The sequence below is a fragment of the Rattus norvegicus genome, chromosome 14 (genome assembly GCF_036323735.1).
Source record: "Rattus norvegicus strain BN/NHsdMcwi chromosome 14, GRCr8, whole genome shotgun sequence".
In the NCBI taxonomy this organism is placed as follows: Eukaryota; Metazoa; Chordata; class Mammalia; order Rodentia; family Muridae; genus Rattus; species Rattus norvegicus.
In genome coordinates, this window is record NC_086032.1 from 15387733 (window position 1) to 15406864 (window position 19132).

Consider the following 19132-nt stretch of genomic DNA (forward strand, 5'->3'; position numbering starts at 1 on the left):
GTCAGGAATACTCGGGAGGGAAGTGCTCTGTTCTGTACCCCGGAAGCCAGAACTTCAGGGTTCTTTGCTGTCAGCAGGTTCACAGACCTGAAATGTCTATGCTCTGGCTTCAACGGTGACATCCTGCTGTCCGTTCTACTTTCCCCATCCCCGTGGCCGTGGGCAGCTAAACTGACACGTGCTGCCCTTCTAGGGGAAAAGATGTGCAGTGTCTAAGCATTTCCCTCCTCAGTCGAAGATTCGGCCCAGGTAACACGAGTGGGAGGGAATTGTCACTTAAGGTCAGTTGTGCTCTCTGTGATCCCGCCCCTAAGCCCCGCCCCTAAGCCCCGCCCCTCTTGGCAGCCATCACTGTGGGAGAGAGCAGAGGACTCCACTGCCAAGTTGCCTATTAGGGCAGAGCCTGGGTGAGTTTGCACCTCCGAGGAGACGAGCTGAAGACAACACTGAGGTGGGAGACAGCAGACACTGCCAGCTGGCCCAGCGCTTCCCTGTCCATGAGTGCATGACAACGGTCAACAGCCAAGAGACTTGGGCCATGGTCTTTTTTAACCCTGTAGGTATAGCTGCCAGATTGGGCCCTCTAAACATTAGCAGACAATACTACACTCAGCCAGGCATGTTGGTAAACTCCTGGAGTCCTGGCACTTGGTTTTCAAAGGCACGGACACGGGGTGGAACCACACGCGCGCAGCGCAGAAGCCTGGGCGCATTCGGTCCTTTACGGGAAGGTAAAGTCAGTCAGCCCTGCCTCACCAAGTCTTTAACTATGGAGATCTGGGTTTGAGGATACAGTGAAGAGAATCTGAGCAACCGCAGTCGCCATCAAGGGGGGAAGCCAGCTATGCTGCCGACGTTTCTTTGCCAGGAAGACCTTTTTAAAAAAAAATCCAACTAACGGAATTTATTTAGGACAGAAGGGAAACAAAAATTATCATTTATACATGTACCTGCTCGTATGTACGTGCGCCACGTGTGTATATAGATGCCTTGGAAGCCAGGGAGAGTCACATCCCCTAGAGCTGTTAGAGAGTTGTGAGCCCCTCAATGTGGTTGCAGGGAACTGAACCTGGGTCCTCTGAAGAGCACCAGATTCTCTTAACCACAGCCATCTCCTCTGCCCCGTGAGACAGATTTTAATAAAATACTAGTCTCTCACGGGAGCTACTTAACTTGTAAGCCACTGACATTTACCCACTTAGCTTCTCATCTGACAAACTGCTAAGTCAGGCTGTGTGAGACGCTATTTATAAGGGTTCTTTTTCTAAACATAGTTCAGCACACCCTCCTCCTACCACACCATCTGCACACGAAACATCCTGCTGGGTCTTCTCACCAGAGAAGCGCAGACTCTTGAGTCAGAGACCGGCTCTGACTTGATCACTGTCAGGGGGCCCACTTCACCTGTGCCACCAGCAAGAAGCCCGCACCACCTGCCGAAAGCTAGCACAAAGCTAGCACGCCTGGCTGGCCTCATGCTCTGTGGTAGGCAGAGGCAGGGCCTCGAAGCTCAACCACTGCTTCCACCGCCCAACAAACAACACTGGCGTTGTCCCGGCTTCACTGATATGCACAGCGAGGCACGGAACACGCCCCAGCCCATACAGTAAGTGGCACAGCCAGCCTTAAACCCAGGCTGTCTGGCTCCAGGGAGCTGACAGCAATTAGTACTTTAAAGTACCTCACAGGACACTGGAAGACAGACATATGGACACACCTTGTTTTCTGTGCTATCACACGGTCAGGCCATAGTCTGAAGAAAGTCCAGCGCTTGTTGAAATAGGTGCCTGGGAGGCAACACCCAGCTTCCCCACTGCTGCCCCTGCTCTGAGGCTTGTGCTGCTGCATCCCCAAACTCCACTGCAAAAACACTTAGCCTCTGCTGGCTGTTTTCGTCTCAAGAAAAATGTAGCACTTCTGGCTGGGGCAGAGTTCAGGCTTCTGCCTAGACCTGGCAAACCATTTCTACCTGATGGGTTTGTTTTCTTTTACTGTAAATGCAAGATCCAGGACACCGCATGCTAACGGGGCAGTTTCAGACAGCAACGAGGCCAGACTTCCCTCACACAGTGTAACCAGATCGAAGCAGAGGTGACTGGGCCTGATGGTGATATCTAGCTTCTCCAGCACGATCTCTGCTAAGAATCCTGCCCCACTTCTCCTCCTGGAGGCTTGCGACTAGAATGCCACTGTATCTATTCGAGATGGTTCCTTGGTGCCAGTTAAGGTCAGGTAAGATAAGGGAAGTAATGAATCTCCAAGGTCAACCATCTCCCCAGACAATGTGCACGGCAGCCTGGAGCTGGGACTCATCCGGACCACCCTTCCTCATCCACCCTCCACCACAATTCCACCACCAGCTCCTGCCTGTTCTTAAATAAAACGACACCAAACCTCTTTCAGAAAGCTCTCAAACTGCTCCCAGGGTGTTGATCACACTTGTGTCTCATGACCACACCCACATCCAGTGACTGCATTTCCCTCCCATCCCACCCAACTCCAGACACAGCTGCAGAGGGACTTTTTGGAAATGCCAATCTGCCTGCCTTCTGCCAGGCCCCAGCATGTGACCTCTGGTGTGGGCCACGATGTCATAACCACCGCAGCTTCTCCTGCATGTTATAATTAAGTCCTGGGAGTCCGGGGGGGGGGGCATTTTGAGACCAGGAAGAGTGCACATCAACAACCCAAATGGGTGATCGTCATGCTTTTCATTCCTTGACAACCTCGGGGCAAACTGAGAACCCTTGTCTGCAGAGCCGGAGGAGGCTTGGGTGAGCTGGTGTGGGAGCCTGTGCTCGCTCTCTCCTCTCTCAGCTCTGTCTCCAGTGTGGCTCTACTCAGGGAGGCCCACCGCACAGTGGTGGTGCAGCCAACCCTGGGGTCTAGAGTGCGAGGGAATCCCACTCCATTTTCCTTCTCTCTCTCTCTTTTTTTTTTTTTTTTTTTTTGGTTCTTTTTTTTGGAGCTGGGGACCGAACATTTTCCTTCTCTCCACTAAGGAACTGCACAGCTGCACAGGCTGCCATGAGTGAGGACCCGTTTGTCCAGCTACAGGACTAAGAATAGGAATCTTTGGGAGCCAAAGACTGTGTGGGAAACTTCTGGAAAGGAGGGAGCTGGGCCACAAGATGCTTGAAACTTGGCATGAGCTCTTGGTGGGATTGGGGGCGGGGATCCCCACTTTTAAGTGGCACATGTAGGAAGAGACAAAGAGTACATCAAGGCTCTGAGAACTGGGGTGCATTAGAAATGTTGCTAAAGTCCCAAACTAAAGCCAGAGGGACACAGAGAGGACAGAGTCACATAAAATCACAAAGGCTCCCAAACTGGAATGGGCGTTGGAATTACAGTCTGGGCCTACAGGAACCAGGCCTGCCTCAATCAACATTCTCCAGAGGGAATGCATTCTCCCAGGACCCAGGGGCTTATAGCACAGAATACAATATATAGCTACTTAGGTATAATGGACAGAAAAGGTATCGCACAGATACTAGACTGGAGATAATTCTGACATTAGGGTTATCACGGTCTTTAAAATGTTTTCTTAAATAAGCATTCTTCATCATAAGAGCAAACACACTTGAAGATTCAAGCAAAAAGAAACTAAAGAAATGAAAATTGTAGAACTGATACTGATGATAATCTGAAACAACAAAACCACTGGAGGATTGAGCTAGGAACGGAACCTGAGGTCAGACAGACACAAACTAACCAGTGTACATAAGAAACTCTAACAATGACTCGTTCAGCTATGCATAAGGTAACAATTCGTAACTAAAGAGGCAGAGGTTGAAAATGCCCTTATTTATCCACAGTCTCCGTGCTCGCACAAACCACAAGCAACGTGATGACAGGCATGTGGTGAGGGGAAGCAGGTAGCCACCAAGAGGAAGATCACATTTAAATGCCTGGAAACTGTTTCTCAGCAGTAACAGAAAGCAACATGTCTGCATACATGGCACACACATGACAAAAGCCAGCCAACCGGGACTTCGCATCCAGAGAGGCATCCTTCGGGAATGAGAATGTTCTGGAAACAGGCAGAGGAAACCACATCACTGCAGATCTCTCCTGAGGGAGATGCTAAAGGAAATCTTTCTCAGGATTTCCACTGGAGAGGAAACAAGGCCAGAGAGGAACCTGGACCTCCTGCAGAGAAACTCAGCAGAAATGGGAGGTGGGGAGCTGAGGAGCCAACGATGCCTAACAGGACCCACCCATCAGCCACAGCGTCCCGAAAGCAACAGAGCAGGACAGTTTTAAATGCTACTGCTGTCCATTTCACTATAAACCATGCCAAAAAGGGGACTGGTGGAATTTAAACAAAACGAAACAAGCAGAACCCCACGCAAAGCCCTACAGCCCACACACGGACCAGAACTAAGTAGGGCTACTTCATTTCCTCAGAGGATGAGTTAATTCTGTAAATATAAAATGAGGAGCTGGAGAGATGGCTCAGTGGTTAAGAGCACTGACTGCTCTTGCAAGGGATCCAGGTTTAACCACCTGCAACTCCAGTTCCAGAGGATCTGATCCTCTATTCTGACCTCAATGGACACCAGGGATGTATGTGGTACACACACACATCACCTATACACATAAAATAATAAATCTTTTAAAAGCGAAGAGGAGGAAACGTAACGTGTACTTTGCTTCTTTACTGTAATGCAGAGAGGTCAATACGCAGATGGCAGGACAAAGGAAAACACTCAGTTAAAGATGGGGTGGCATATAGATAGCTCCTTCTCTGTGGTAGAGCAGAGCCCTCTGGTTCCCAAGCACACAAAATGGGCACAGTCAGCAGTACCGACAGGGAGATGCTAGGAGGGGTTCCACAAAGCAGGGCTCTGAACGGGAAGCCTCTGGTTGGAAGAAATGTTTCTGTAGTGGCTGTTGTCACATGCAGCCCAGAGCTCACAATGTTCTAACAGGATGCCTCTCAAGGCTTTCTCTGTTTCTGGGGTGTGTGTATATGTGTGTGTGTGTGTGTGTGTGTGCGCGCGCACACGCGCCTATGTTCTGTGGTTTTACCCAACACATTAAGAAGAGGGCCTGGGGAAAGTATGTACAGTAACCGGAACCCCATGTGCACGTCCTCCTGACATCACCACCACTGGAGCACACATTCTACGCTCCACTGAAGTGAGCCACACATGTCCTTTTGCAGAGGGCATGGCTGGGATCTACGGAGGGCTATAGGCAAAGTGGAAGGACGCTCTGCCCTGCAGGCACAGCCTGGCCCAGATCTCCACAGTACGCAGGGAGGCTGTGGCAGCAGCGAGGTCATCGTAACATGCTTGACATTAAAGGATCTGCAGGAGTACCAGATGCTAAGGGTTACATTCCAACCCATGTACTTTAAAGCTCTTCTCTGAGGCACTGCAAGAGCTGGGGGTGTGTAAGGTCAGCCTTACCTTTTCCTAGATGTGTCTTGACAGCCGCTGCTTTCCCTGTGCAAAATTTTAAATCTCTAGTTTTGCTCTTGACATAAGCTACCACCAGCTGCCGAGAACAGCATCAGAGTCCCTGAGGTCCGGTCCCAGCTCTAATAACTCAACCCCTCCAAGCTTTCGTTCATCATTTGCAGAATGACAGTGACAGTGGCCTTCCTGCTCTGTCTGCTCACAGACCTCTGAGAATGCTCAGAGCCGTCAGTAGGGGCTGGTACTTGTGGTCATGACAAGGGCCTTCGCTACCTGTGGGGGCGAGAGAGCAAGTGTCCCCCCCGCCCCCCGTACCTTTTTCTCATTGACGTCCTCCTGCTCCTCCTCCTCCCGCAGCTCCTCCGGCATGTCTTTGATTTTGTTCAGCAGTTCCGCCTTGGCAGCAGAGACACTGTAGTACGCAGGGCAGTTGACCAGCACACCCGCTGCCTCCTTGTGGTCGCTCCTGAAACACACAGCGTGCTCAGAGCAGCTCTTCACATTGGCTCACTAGGAAACGTGCAGAGTTCTACTTAACTTTCCCCCAGAAATAATGACCGGTGAGCGATTTGCTGAGAGTGACTCTGCTGGGCACCTAAGACCAGGCAAACCCGGGATGCGAAGCTCCTGAGGGATGTGCTGGAGATGGGATCAGGAATTTGAAACCAGCCAAGGCTACTCCATCTCAAGAGAAATTATTACACAGGGGTATGGGGGCGCTCAGGGCTGTCCGAGAAAACCAGGAGCTGCAAACCATGGTGTCTCGTGCTGTTTGTTTTACCACAGTGGAGCTGCTTTTCATAATCTGTTTTGTGTTTGTGAGGAGCTGGGGGTGGAACTGGGATCCTCAGGCATGCCAAAGGGTTCAGACGCACCCGGTGGATGACTCACAGAAGTAAGTTCTCTTGGAGAGAGATTTTAGCTCTTCAGTGATATATTATTTACTTCTGACCCTGTGATTTTACTAAAGAACCAGGCATACAACACCTTCACCGATCTCCTGTAAGCAACGTATCTTCATGTAACCCAGGAAGCTGGAGAAAAGCCTTCAGGTGCACGTTACAGCTTCCATCAGCTTCTACCCAGCGCTGTCCCAACTAGGAGTCTGATGAAACCTCACAATGCCGTTCGCCACAATGGGACTACATTTACTTTCACCAGAAGGTGGTGCATGTCATCTTTTTGAAACCATTTCACCACCAAATTCTCGAGGGAATATAAATTCTCAAAGACATGTTTTCTAAGGATACTCTGTGAAACTTTGGGCCCTTGCAGTTCCCAGCGGACTGCCCTGTATTGTGCAGGTGTCCAGTGTTAGCTACAGTGTGACTCTGGATAAGCCACCACGCCTACGATCCATAGCCTTGACCCTCTAATCTGAAACTGAAGAGACAGGCAAGGAGAGTGCGAGGCTGTGAACTGGATGCGCTCTGAGAACATAGCCCACAAGTCACAAACAAACAAACAAAACCAAAAAAAAAAAAAAACCAAACCTATGCACACAGCTCTTTTCTCCCTCTGGCCCAAATAAAACAGTGTTCCCGCTGCTGATCCAGTTATGATCAGCTGCAGGTTTCTAAACGGCAAACCCTATTTGGGTGAGCTGTTCTGTTTGTATTTCGTCTGGAAGCCGCTCACTGCTGAGTGTCGGTCTGTCAATATTATCACTGCAAACTAAAGAGGAAATAAAACCCACTCTATATCTTCCTGCTCAGAGTCCCTTAACCAAGTATGTAAGAAAATCTCAGAATAATTCAAGAACTCCACGAAACAAGAAACACAACTGCTCACAGTTCTCCTGCTGTGGCTGGGCCCTGGGTCGGAGTTCCAAGAGCAGCAGAGGGCTTGAGAGCCTCCAGAGCAGGGGCTAAGTGACCCCCATATCCAGCGGAGCGTTTCCCACTGAGATTTGCTCAGGACTTGAGTAAGCGCTCACCTCAGTGCATCCAAGTGCACGTCCTACATAGTAAAGGCATCTATTTCTCCAGGCCCCTCCCCCTTTCATAAAGACTGGTCCACTTTGTTCTTGTAGACGCTCCCTTCTCAGCACTAAGCTTCGGGGAGGTCCCTGAAAGTGGCCTATGACAGGTCTGACGATCGATCGAGTGCTTACTGAGCTAGGGACCCTCCACTCTCACAGTGGTCCTCTCCAAGGTGCCCTGTGAAGATGAGCTGCAGTGATGTTCCTGTGAGGACGTAGGGGCGTATCATGTCCACACGTATTACTGCCCCACAGAAGAGCCGAGTCTACAGGGGTGGACTACAGGGGACTTACGTCTCGACTTCCCACCCAGCACGCCTGGTGGTGCTGTCTACGGCTCTCCTCTCAGCGTTCTCCTTCAGCACACCAGCATCCCTGGGGAACAGACCCTCCATCAGATCCATCGTGGTCTTCATTCTGGAGTCCGGGTCCAAAATGTCCGCCAGAGACTTGTCTTGGTGGACAATTTCCTTGGCGAGAGCCTCCGTTCGGATATCTTCTGAAGTCTTCTGGGGCTCAGCATGGATTTTCTTCCCTAGATCCTGAGTTCTGTCAGCAGGTTCGTAAGTGAGGTTTCGGGCCTGGCTGGGACAGGGCTGCTTGCCAGGAAAACTGTGGAGCGGAGGCTGGGCGCTCACTCGGGCAGCAGTGCTGGACTCGGCTGCTGAGCCTTCGGCCGAAGTTTGGGGTGGGATGGCAACCATTATCTGACTTCCTTCTGCATGGCCTGCCCCGGGCACCTGTCCTTCCCTCGTGGCTGTCACCCTGGGAAGTCCGCAGGAACTGCTAGGGGAAGAAAAGAGAGAGCGGTGAGGAGAGTCGATGGTGGTGAGGATGAGGGCACAGGAGATGCCACAGCTTCCCAAAGCAGGAGCTGGCGTGAGGAGGCACATCTGTGGCGCTCTCCCACAGCCACGGGGTTCCAAAGGGCCTTCTCTTGAGCCAGGGCTGGTCCCTAGTTACAGTCACTTGGAATTCAGTTTTGAAGAATGTTGCTCTTGGGCCCCAGAGCAACCTTTCTGGAAGGTACAGACAGGCAGAAGGTAGTGGTGGTGAGTGACCTCCATGGCATCCAGGAGATGATGCCCTACAGAACTCACAGAGATCCTCCTGCCTCTGCCTCATGAGTGCCCGGATTAAAGACATGGACCACCATGCCTGATCCTATGAGGTTTTCTTGTTTGTTTGTTTGAACATTATATATATATATATATATATATATATATATATATATATATATGTGTGTGTGTGTGTGTGTGTGTGTGTGTGTGTGTGTGTGTGTGTGTGTGTGTGTGTGTAGCACTGGGCCGTATATGTGCGGGTCCCCTCTTCTACCATAGGGGGTCTGGGGATCAAACTCTGGTCATCGGGGTGGTGGCAAGCTGCCTTACTAACTGGCCTATTTTGCTGGATCCCAAAAGAGAATTCTGTTATGAGCACCCACTAGTCTCAGAAACTGGGTTGGGAAATGCCTGTTCTGCATCAGCCTGGCTTAACGTCACAGGCTGTTAGCTCCATCCTGTGCCTCTGTGGCATGGTGTGTCTGCAGAAGGTGACCATCGCAACTCAGCCTCTGTGTGTGTGTGTGTGTGTGTTTTGACTTCAGTGTTTTCTCCAATGTCTGTTCTATCAGCAATAGAAGCATTTCTGAAATTAATGTATTTAAACGTAGAAGTGCTCCATCTGCATGTATGTCTACATGCCAGAAGAGGGCATCAGATCCATTTTATAAATGGTCATGAAGCCGCCATGTGGTTGCTGGGAATTGAACTCAGGATCTCTGGAAGAGCAGCCAGTGCTCTTAACCCCTGAGCCATCTCTCCAACTCCCCCTCCGCCCATCATATTCTATTTCTTATTTCTTTAACTGATCCAAAACTCAGACCAGAGGAAGTGGGTCATGGCTCTTGAAACGATCACTTCTCTGCACACAATGAACGCTAAGAAGTGGGTCATGGCTCTTGAAACGATCACTTCTCTGCACACAATGAACGCTAGCCCCACAAGGCAAGCGAAGGAGCAGCCTCGTGAGCTCCTATAAAGAATCTCTGTCCTGGGCCTCTCCTGTGAGCAGCAGAAGGATGTCCTGGGACCCTGGCTGCAAACACCTGAGAGTGAAGGATGGCCACTTCCCCTCAGCAGAGGCTTGCCCTGGCTGCGCCTGCTCACTCACCCGCTGCCGGGCTCCTCCGATACTTCGCCATCCAGCGGTGCCTCACACATGGCTTGGGGAGGAGGTGAAGGAAAGTCATCTGAGCCACACGTTAGAGGCTCCTGGCTCAGTGGAGAAGGTGGTGGTGGGGGCGGGGGGAGAGCTTCAAATGTGGGGCTTGAAGGAACCTTGGGGTGCAAGTCCTTCACGAACACCTCATCATCATAGTCCCCCCGGGGTGGCGGGGAAGCTTGTAGGGCTGACTCGGATATTCGGAGAGAGATCCTCCCTGGAGTGTCTGGGTCAGAAGTGCTGCACGAACTCGGAAGACTCAGCTGGTTTTTATAGTGCTTCAGGGTTGCAAACTCAGGCGCCGATGAGGCGTCCTCAGCAAGGCCGTCCTCTCGGACTGCGTGGGCCCACTTCCAAGGTCGAGGGGGTCGCTGAGGCAGGGACGCCCTCTTCCACATTCCCTCCTCTAGCTCATGGCTTCTTGGGCTGGGAGGCTGCGTCACTGCAGAGGCAGGGGAGGGGAGAGGCTGATGTCCCATCTGCTGATCCATGTCAAGCTGTGAGCGGTAACCGGAGGGGACAGGTGATGGCAGAGGGGAGCTGAGGGGGGCCACGGAGGAGGCTCTGGCATCTGGGAAGTGGCCGTGCATTCCTGCTGAAAGTGGCCTAGGGCAAGGTGCTCTAAGTTGCTTCAGATGATCTGGGGCTCCGGAAGATTCAGTAGAGGAAACCACAGTGGCTTTGTAGCCTGAGCCATTCCAGCAAGTGGCAGGATGGTGCAGGGGCAATGCCTGCTCCTTTTGGCCTCTGTCCGAGTAGCTGAGAGGCCTGGAAGGGGGCACAGATGTGAGGGTCAGAGCTCTGCAGAAAGGACAAACAGGAAGCAGCAGAAACACAGAGGAGGACCTCACCCCAGAGCTAAGTACTCTTCCTTAAACTCAGTGCCAGGCAGGCAGAGCCCCCGCAGGGAGGGTCACAATCCTTTTACTAACTCCCTCACAGCCTGTCTCCTGCTATGGCACACGTGTAAAATGGCTTCTGAGGACAGGCTGTAGGACATGAAGGAAAACAAGTCCTTTCTTTAGCTCCTTTCTGGACTACTTTGGGGAACAGCTCCAGGTTTTGGGGAGAAAGACTGATGCCTCTGAGTCTCCCTGGAGTCTGTCTGAGAGTGTCTGTATGGCTGCTGAGTCTGAAGGTTGGGTATTAGCATTTCCTGTTCTCTTAAGTTCTTAGTGCTTCCATTTCCTAAGACAAAAGGGAACACGTGAACAAAAAGGAGGGAGTTGTCTCCTGAGGAGCTAACTCAGTTACCTCTGCAGGGGACTGACGATAATCACAAGATAGTGCCTTTAGCGAGTGTCTACAGTCACTAAGGAATCCCAACAACCAACTCTGATAGATGCCCTTGTTACTGAAGCAGGGGTGGAGGGGGCTGGGGGAAGGTGAGAGGAGAAAGTGTCCACAGCACTGCTAGCCTGTGCTTGTGACGCAACAGTTAACGTGAGGATTACAAAGACAATCTCTAGCAAATCCTGCCATCTGTGAATTAGGATCCGTAGTTCTGCAGCTGGCCACGGACGGGAACCTGGAGAGCAAGGGAGCCTTTTATTTCACCGATCTGAGGCCTGGGATGGAGCTGTGACCCTTTCCTACATCCCACAAAACCATTAAGTGCCAGGCAAGGATGACAGCCTAGGAGGGGAACCGCACGCAGCCTCCTGCATGTTCTTATTTCTGTTGGCTACAGATGGTTGAGTGAAGGGCGGGCCTCTCTCAGAGCTTCTCCATCTCGGATGTGGCCTCCCAACCCCCATCACAGACTCTCTCACTGAGTCAGTTTCTCCACCAGGGACACCTATGGGCCTCAGAGGCGAACCCTCTCGGGATGCTTTTTACTTCTAGTCATACCTTTTGGCATCCCCGGCACCTGGCAGATGATGAGAGAACGGTGCCAGCCACTCTCCAGACTGGAGGATGGGACCGATTTTAAACTTAGCATCTGAGCTGGGTATGGTGTGCACACCTGTAATCCCAGGGCTCTGAATGCTGAGGCAGGAGTAAAAGTTCCAGGCAAGCTGAGGTCTCTCCAGCAAATCCCTAGACTACAGGGTGAGAATCTTCCTCAAAACAAACAAAACCAACCGACCTAACAAAAAGCAAAACTTAGTATCCTCTAGGGGCCGACTAGGATCTGAGATTCCCGAGTAACTCGGTGCCGTAATCGCTTCTTGCATGTATGTCTAGAGGCACCAGGTAAGGAGCCAGTCTTATATATTTAGATGCTTTTAGTTTATGTTTGATCTCAGCTCACCATGCTAACATTACATCCCTTTGAAAGCAGGATTTAAGCTAAATGGTTCATTTGGTTGAGCTTCATAGTGACTGATTTCCTGTTTTCCAAAAACAATCTTGTTCAAGTCCTTTTATCATGGGGTACTGATCCCAGTATTCCAGAATGTACTTTTTGTTTAAGGATTTACTTCATTTTAACTTTTTAGCATAACGCATTTTAGATCACGTGTATGTGTGTGTGTGTGTGTGTGTGTGTGTGTGTGTGTGTGTGTGTGTGTCTGAGCGGGAGAATGTGCACATAAGTGCGGGTGCCTGAGAAGGGCAGGGGCTGAGGTGGAGATCCCCTAGAGCTGGAGTTACAAGCAACTCTGAGCTGCCCAGCCGTGTACTCTGAAAGAGGAGCCACACTGTACCCTCCTCAGCCCCATCAATAAGGAAAATGTGGGACCAACCTTCTTACATTTGAGGAAACCTTTGAACTGATGATAAAACCCTTTACGAGAAGTTTTATCTCCAGCATCTGGTGGTGGTGCTGATAGAGTCGGGGGACAGTAAAGACAGGGTGCTGCTCCCTAACCCAGACTGCCTCTAACTTGGGAGCCCTTGGCCTTCTCCTCCAAGTTCTGGGGATGCTGCAGGCAGGCACCACTGCACACGGCACCGTATGTGGTGGGTGTAGCTCTGCCCTAGCACCCTCGCCTCGTGTGCAGAAAGGCTCTGGCTTTGCTCCCCAGAACCAGAGGAGGACAGTTCTCCTTGCTGCAAATCAAACCTCGGGAACATTTTACACACTGCAGAGGTGAAGCCTACATGTTCACCATAAAACTCCATTTCTCCGGGACAATTACCATTCTACCTTCTGTTTCTGAGAATCTGACCAAATGCCTCGAGTGAGTGGATGCCGACAGTGTGACCCTTTTCGTCTTATTTCATTAAGCTAATAATATCTGCAAGGTTCTTATTTGGTAGGATTTCTTCTCTTTCTAAAGTTGGACAGTACTCCATGGTGTTCACACACTCTGTTTATACAGTCCTTCCCCGATGGGAATCAAGAATCCTTGACTGTTTCTGACTCCCGTCAATAGTGAACGGCACTGCTATGAGCTCACAGGCCAGCCTTTCTCAGACTCTTCGGGATGTACACTCAGGAGCATAACTGTTGGGTCTCACGCTAACTCAGCCTTCAGTGCTGTTTTCTATGCCACTGATTTACTGTCCCACAGTGCGTGGGGTCCTGACCTTTCCCTTTTGCCAACATTTGTTTTTTGTTTTTTTTGTTTTTTGTTTTTTTTGTTTTTTCTATTACCACATGAGTACATACCTAGATCCAGGGCCAGCCAAATATGGATCCTTCACAAAACCAAAGCCACTGTCTTCTCTGAGGAGCACATCCTTGAAATACAGGAAAAAGGCAACATTAAATAGGTGTTTAAATTTACCAGTACAGTGCAGGTGAGGAGGAGGATGGACAGCTGTGTTCTGGAGACCTGCTATGCTCAGCTGTGTCCTGGAAACCTACTATGCTCAGCTGTGTCCTGGAGACCTACTATGGTCAGGCACTATGGCAGCACACTTACAAAGCCCCACACTGGTGAGGAGACAGGCCCAGGATCAACTTCCTTCAGTTTCTGCAAGCATCTCCCCTCACAAGAGTGTTTTGTCAAGTAAGAAAAGTCTGGTAAGTACTATTCTGGAGTTCACAGTCACTGCAATGACTAAGTATGGTGGTGAGGACACAATTTCAATGGGCCAAACCTTTCCGATGGCAGTGGGGAGAACGAAACACAACAGGAAGTTACAATTCTGCAACCTTCCACATGTCCTGAGTTGGAACCCAGTCTGTAATCAGGCTATAGTAGACTCTTCCGTGTGCTGTCGGTAACTCTGGGGGCTTCCAGGGTAGTTTTTGTTTTCACTATGGGTAGGTAGATATTGGTATCCTGAAAGGATGAATACTATAACACTGATGGTGCAAACTCTGTCCCACGTGACCTGGTCACCACAAGGAGGACAGTGTTGCTACAGATGATAATACAATCAGCTCGCCATTGTTTACAGTAATAGGACACAGGCGGGAAATGAAAATTCATATATAATCTGAAGCTACTTTTAGTCACTTATTCACGTTTTACTCTTCCTAACGGGATAAATGCTTTTCAAGGCCTTATTCACGTTTTTGTGGACTGAGATTCCTTCCGTGTGGAAGAGAAACTACTAAGCAGTGAAGACTCGAATGTTGACAGCGGACCCAGTGCTTGGTGGGAACTGAAGTTCAGGTCCCTAGAACTCACATAATTGCCGGTGATCATGGACGGTGATCCACCTGAAACTCTAGCACTCAGAAGTGAGAGACAGGGGACCCCACCCTCCCCCTTGGGGCAAGCTGACCAATTAGTTATACTAGTGAGCTCTAGGCTCCATGAGAAACCTTTTAATCCTCAAAGCCCTGCAAACATATACACAGGTAAACAGAAAAGTCCAAGGTTGGATGGAGACACAGCTCAGTGGTAGAATGCTTGCCCGGCATGCATGAGGCCCTAGGTTCAATTCTCAGCACTGTCTTCCCCCCTCCACTGCTGCTCCCCCAAAGTCGGAGGTGATTACAAGCAGAAGCAGCACATGCCCAGATGTCAGTAATTTCACCTCTCCCTTATTAGGTATATCACTGTGAGCCAGACACTTTGCTAAGTTTCTTGAATGGACTATTATTATCTAGTTGACATTTCTGTTGAAACTGCATGCACCCATGTGCGCATAAGTACAAGAGTACGTGCACGGTCAAGTACGTGACTGTGGCCCAGAAATGCTGCAGTTTCTTAACACGAAGTTAAATAAACAGAGAAAGTAGGATTCAAGCCAGGATTTCTTCAAAGCCCAAGATCTTCCTGTGGAATTCCTATGGGTTAAATGCGGCTGACTGATGCCCTGGTTTGAACACGGGACCCCCCTGGTTCTCACTATGGACCAGAAGCTCCTGTTTTCTGTTGACACGAGTGGGCCAGATTTTGCCAATAGTTAGCTGGAACAGCCTAGGAGCTCCTGGCACAGTAGAGTTCAATTACATCCTCCGTATTTCGGTATACGGATGAGGCTAACCGTCTGCATTCGTGTGGTTTGGCCCCAGAAATGATATTTATATGGGTGTGCATTTAAAAGGGCGTGAGAGTTAAACCCAATAGTCAGCTATTGAGAGAATTTATCAAATTTCCTGTTAATTAAGATACCCATCTGTATTTTTACTACCACCCTCACCCCCAAAGCGTGGGCTTTGTACTTGCCAGGCAAGTTCTTAACCACTGAGCCATACATATCCTCAAAAATCTTGGACAGAAGGAAAATGTCTTCTCAACCTAGTAGAAAGGAGGATATTCTTGTGTGTCTCCACTGTCAAAGAGTACTTGACTATCAGGGTAACACAGAAAAGAGCAGCAGTTGTAGGAGAAACACCGGGCATAGACATAAACTAACTTGGTAAACATCTGTGGTAACTTGAATATGCCTAGCCCAAGGAGTGGTACTATTAGAAGGTGTGGCCTTGTTGGAGTGGGTGTGCTACTGTTGGTGTGGGCTTTAGGACCCTACCCTGGCTGCCTTCAGATGAAGATGTAGAACTCTCAGCTCCTCCTGCACCATCCCGGCCTGGATGCTGCCATGCTCCCACCTTGATGATAATGGATGGAACCTCTGAGCTGCCTGTAAGCCAGCCCCAATTAAATGTTGTCCTTTTAAGACTTGCCCTGGTTGGGCTGGAGAGATGGCTCAGTGGTTAAGAGCGCTGGCTGTTCTTCCAGAGGTCCTGAGTTCAAATCCCAGCAACCACATGGTGGCTCACAACCATCTGTAATGGGATCCGATGCCCTCTTCTGGTGTCTCTGAAGACTGCTACAGGCTACAGTGTACTTATATATAATAAATAAATAAATAAATCTTAAAAAAAAAAAGACTTCCTTGGTCATTGTGCCTGTTCCCAACAATAAAACCCTAAGACAGAATCTAACTAACTTTTGATAGTTGTTTCAAAACTATCAAGAGGTAAGCGGATCTTTGTGAGTTCACCTCCACAGGAGCAAACCACAACCCAAACACTGGTTCTCAGCATACGTCACACTGTCACCTGAGGTCTATAAAATCTCAACCTGGACTCCCTTTGAACAGTTCTGTGACAAACAAAATCCAATGGCAGTCCACGGTGGGGCATTGGCTTGCAATACCTACTGAAGTGAACTGTGGATCACACGGAGAAACTAGCCATTTAAATATAAGTAATAACTGATAAGAACTAAAATGAGATCCATTTACCATCTGGTATCCTCAGACACCAGTCATTTAGGTCTCACCCCCCCTCCCCGCCTACCCACACCCCCCCCCACCCCCCCAGCAGCCTCCGTCTATCAGGGAAACAGCATGGTTGAATGACTTAAGACTTGAGCAAGGCAGAAGGTCTCAAACATTATGCTCAACCGCCTTGGGCAGGTTTGGTACCCTTGCTAGGTACCAGCCGCCCCTTTGTAATCTGACGGTTACCGTATCAACCTCACCGCACAGACGAAGACTAAACTAGTGACTGGCACACAGTAAGAGCTTGATTAGTGTGGGCTAATTGTGATTTCACAATTCATGGAAAATCAGTTCTGTCAGTTATGCTTAAGCTGGAATGGGTGCTTCCTCTCGGCTGCTACCAACAGCTTACCAGCTGTGCTCACAGAATCAGGCCTGCATCCAACATTTCCGTGTGAGGCGCTGATCCTGGGCAACTTGCCAAGTGACATACCACCTCACGGCGAATGGGAAGGACCCTGAAAATACAGTCTAGACGAACCTCAGAATTAAGTTCTCTAGAGCTTAGTGTCTTTTTAAAAAAGGCTCTTCCATATTTTGAAGCGTTATCTTATTTTTATTGTATGTGTGAATGTTTCATCTGCATGTGCATCTGTGCACCATGTGAGTGCCGGGTGTGTGCAGAGGCCGGAAGGTGTAGGATGCTCTGGAGCTGGGCTTACGATGGCCGTGAGCCGCCATGTGGGTGCTGGGACCTGAAGCTCCATCCTCTGCGAGAGCACCTTGTGCTCTTAACCACCGAGCCGCCTCTCCAGACCTGAGACATTTAACCTCTGCAATGAAGCAGCAGAGACATTTGGGTACTTCCTGAAGCTTTGCAGGGGCCCAGCGCTTGAAGATGCTTAAATCTGTCAAGGTCTTGCTGAAGGACAGCGAGGGGCTAATGAGCGATAGGCTCCATCCCTTCCTAACAGTCCTTTGTTCTGCAACTGTACTCTTCAGACGAAGAGATACAAGTGGGGGTGTGGGGGGTGGACGGGGGTAGAGGTAGTGTAGGTGGGGTGGGGTGGGGTGGGTCTGTGACGGATGCTGCACATTTCAGACTGAATACAAAGGTAGCCAGGGAGAGGCCATGTCTTGTCAAGGTTGGAGTAGCTCTCAGGCTATTCCTAGTTCAACATCGTGACCCTTGTGCAGTTATTACTTCCGGTCTCCAAAGTACCAAGCATTATGCATGGCTCTCCAGATGACTTGTCTTGGGGAAAGTACCTGACTGGAGACTTTTTGAGAAGGACGCCCATGGAGCAGTTCACTCCCCACAGTGCCAGAAATAAACTCCTGAGAACGTTGGTTTTCACTCAGTCTGTACAGGGCTGCTTACCTTGCTAGATAGAGCTCACTGAGGCTAGGAGAAAAATTCTTAATTAACTAAACCTTTACAGAAACCTTAGGTAACAGGTGAATTCTTTAAGGTTACAATTCCAAGAAATAAAAATGTAAATTTATACTTCTAATAATTAAGTTTGAGTTTACAATGCAAGTACTTACACAGTAGGGATAATTCTGTGGTGCCCCCTCCTACCTGGTCCACACTGTTTTTGCTACTAAGCTATTATTACACCCTGAGGCCCCGAGGGTTGTTTTAAGCACAAATAAGGTAAGAGATGAAGATTTGCATGAAGTTAGGCCCCAGGCATCTCTCTAGTCAGGCAGGGACGAGCTGCTGGGTACAGGAGGCAGCTCAAGAATGTCTCCCAGTGTTGGTGGGAAGCTGAGTATTTCCCGACTACTCCCTCCTTGGCTGCAGAGTCCCCAGTGAAATATCAATTAAGTGTGGTGTCCCCTTAATAAAAGAGTGCCTAAATACCATTCCGTGTCCAGTTACCCTTCTAAAAACAGTTTCTCAAATAATACAAAGCACTTAATTAGGATTTGAAGGAATCTCACTACTTCAAGATAAAATAAAACGTCTGCTCGAAGTCTATTTCCCAAGTGACCAGTTTGTGAAATATTTTGGGGGGAAGCGAGGCATTTAGTCATCCATCCAATTCCCCAGGACAGAATAATAACATTTAACAGGAGGCCTGTTTTTTGCCTGTGCTCCTCTATCTTTCCTTTTTCTTTTGAGATAGGGTCTCTCTACAAAGCCCCGGCTATGCTGGAACTCACAGAGGTGGACCCGCTTCCTAAGTGCTGGGGTTAAAAGCATGTAAATCCCCCTCCCTTTTTAATATTATCTTTACAATATTGGGACAGAAGAAGAAGTTTCTTGGGAGTTCTATGTAGTAAACCACTGCTATACAAAGTTGTTGAAAAATCTTGTTTGTACCTACAGATTTTAAGGGATCCACAGGGAAGAAAACAGTGCTGCAGGCTTTGAATCACCTCTGTGGGAGTTACACTTCGGAGAGAATATTCCTAGACAGTTCTGAAAAGAAACTGCCTAGGAGAATACAGCATGTTCTCTCAGAAGGATGTGTATGACTGGGTATGTGTACGCACACCTTTCAACACGCTGGGAGATGGGATGTTTCCCAAAGTCAGTCAGTCTGTCTTTGTCTCTCTGTCTGTCTGTGTCTGTCTGTCTGTGTCTGTCTGTCTCTCTCTCTCTCTCTCTCTCTCTCTCTCTCTCTCACACACACACACACACACACACACACACACACACACACACACACCCTACATAAAGTATCAAAACCTGGCCTGGTGGCAAGGGTTTTTATTTCAACTAGTTGTAATTCTGAGAAGACGGACTGAAAAGCTCAAGGCCAGCCTAGACAGCTTAGCGAGACCCTATCTCAAAGGAAAAGAGGCTGGGTGGGTATAGCTCCGTGGTTATAGCACTTGCTTGGCACGCATAGAACCCCGTGTTCAACTGCCAGAACGGCAACCAACCATAAAACTACATATCTGAAAAGCCAAAACAACTATATAGATTATTGATGTATCTTTGTATGGAAACCAGGTAAGGTTAAGAGGGAAAAAAATC

At 49.3% G+C, this 19132-nt stretch overlaps 1 protein-coding gene across 3 annotated transcripts in view; it reads right to left on the reverse strand.

Moving 5' to 3' along the window:
• The window catches only part of Shroom3 (shroom family member 3), a 297390-nt gene that overhangs the window by 3964 nt on the left and 274294 nt on the right, over nt 1-19132 (reverse strand). For 2 of the 3 annotated variants that reach the window (XM_006250723.5, XM_039091852.2), the window contains 4 exons: nt 13187-13257; nt 9580-10398; nt 7702-8193; nt 5742-5892 (listed from right to left, as the gene is read on the reverse strand). In XM_006250723.5, coding sequence (XP_006250785.1) covers nt 5742-5892; nt 7702-8193; nt 9580-10398; nt 13187-13257 — 1533 coding nt within the window. The remainder of the gene's footprint in view (nt 1-5741; nt 5893-7701; nt 8194-9579; nt 10399-13186; nt 13258-19132) is intronic. The other variant, NM_001100889.1, reaches the window with a different exon arrangement.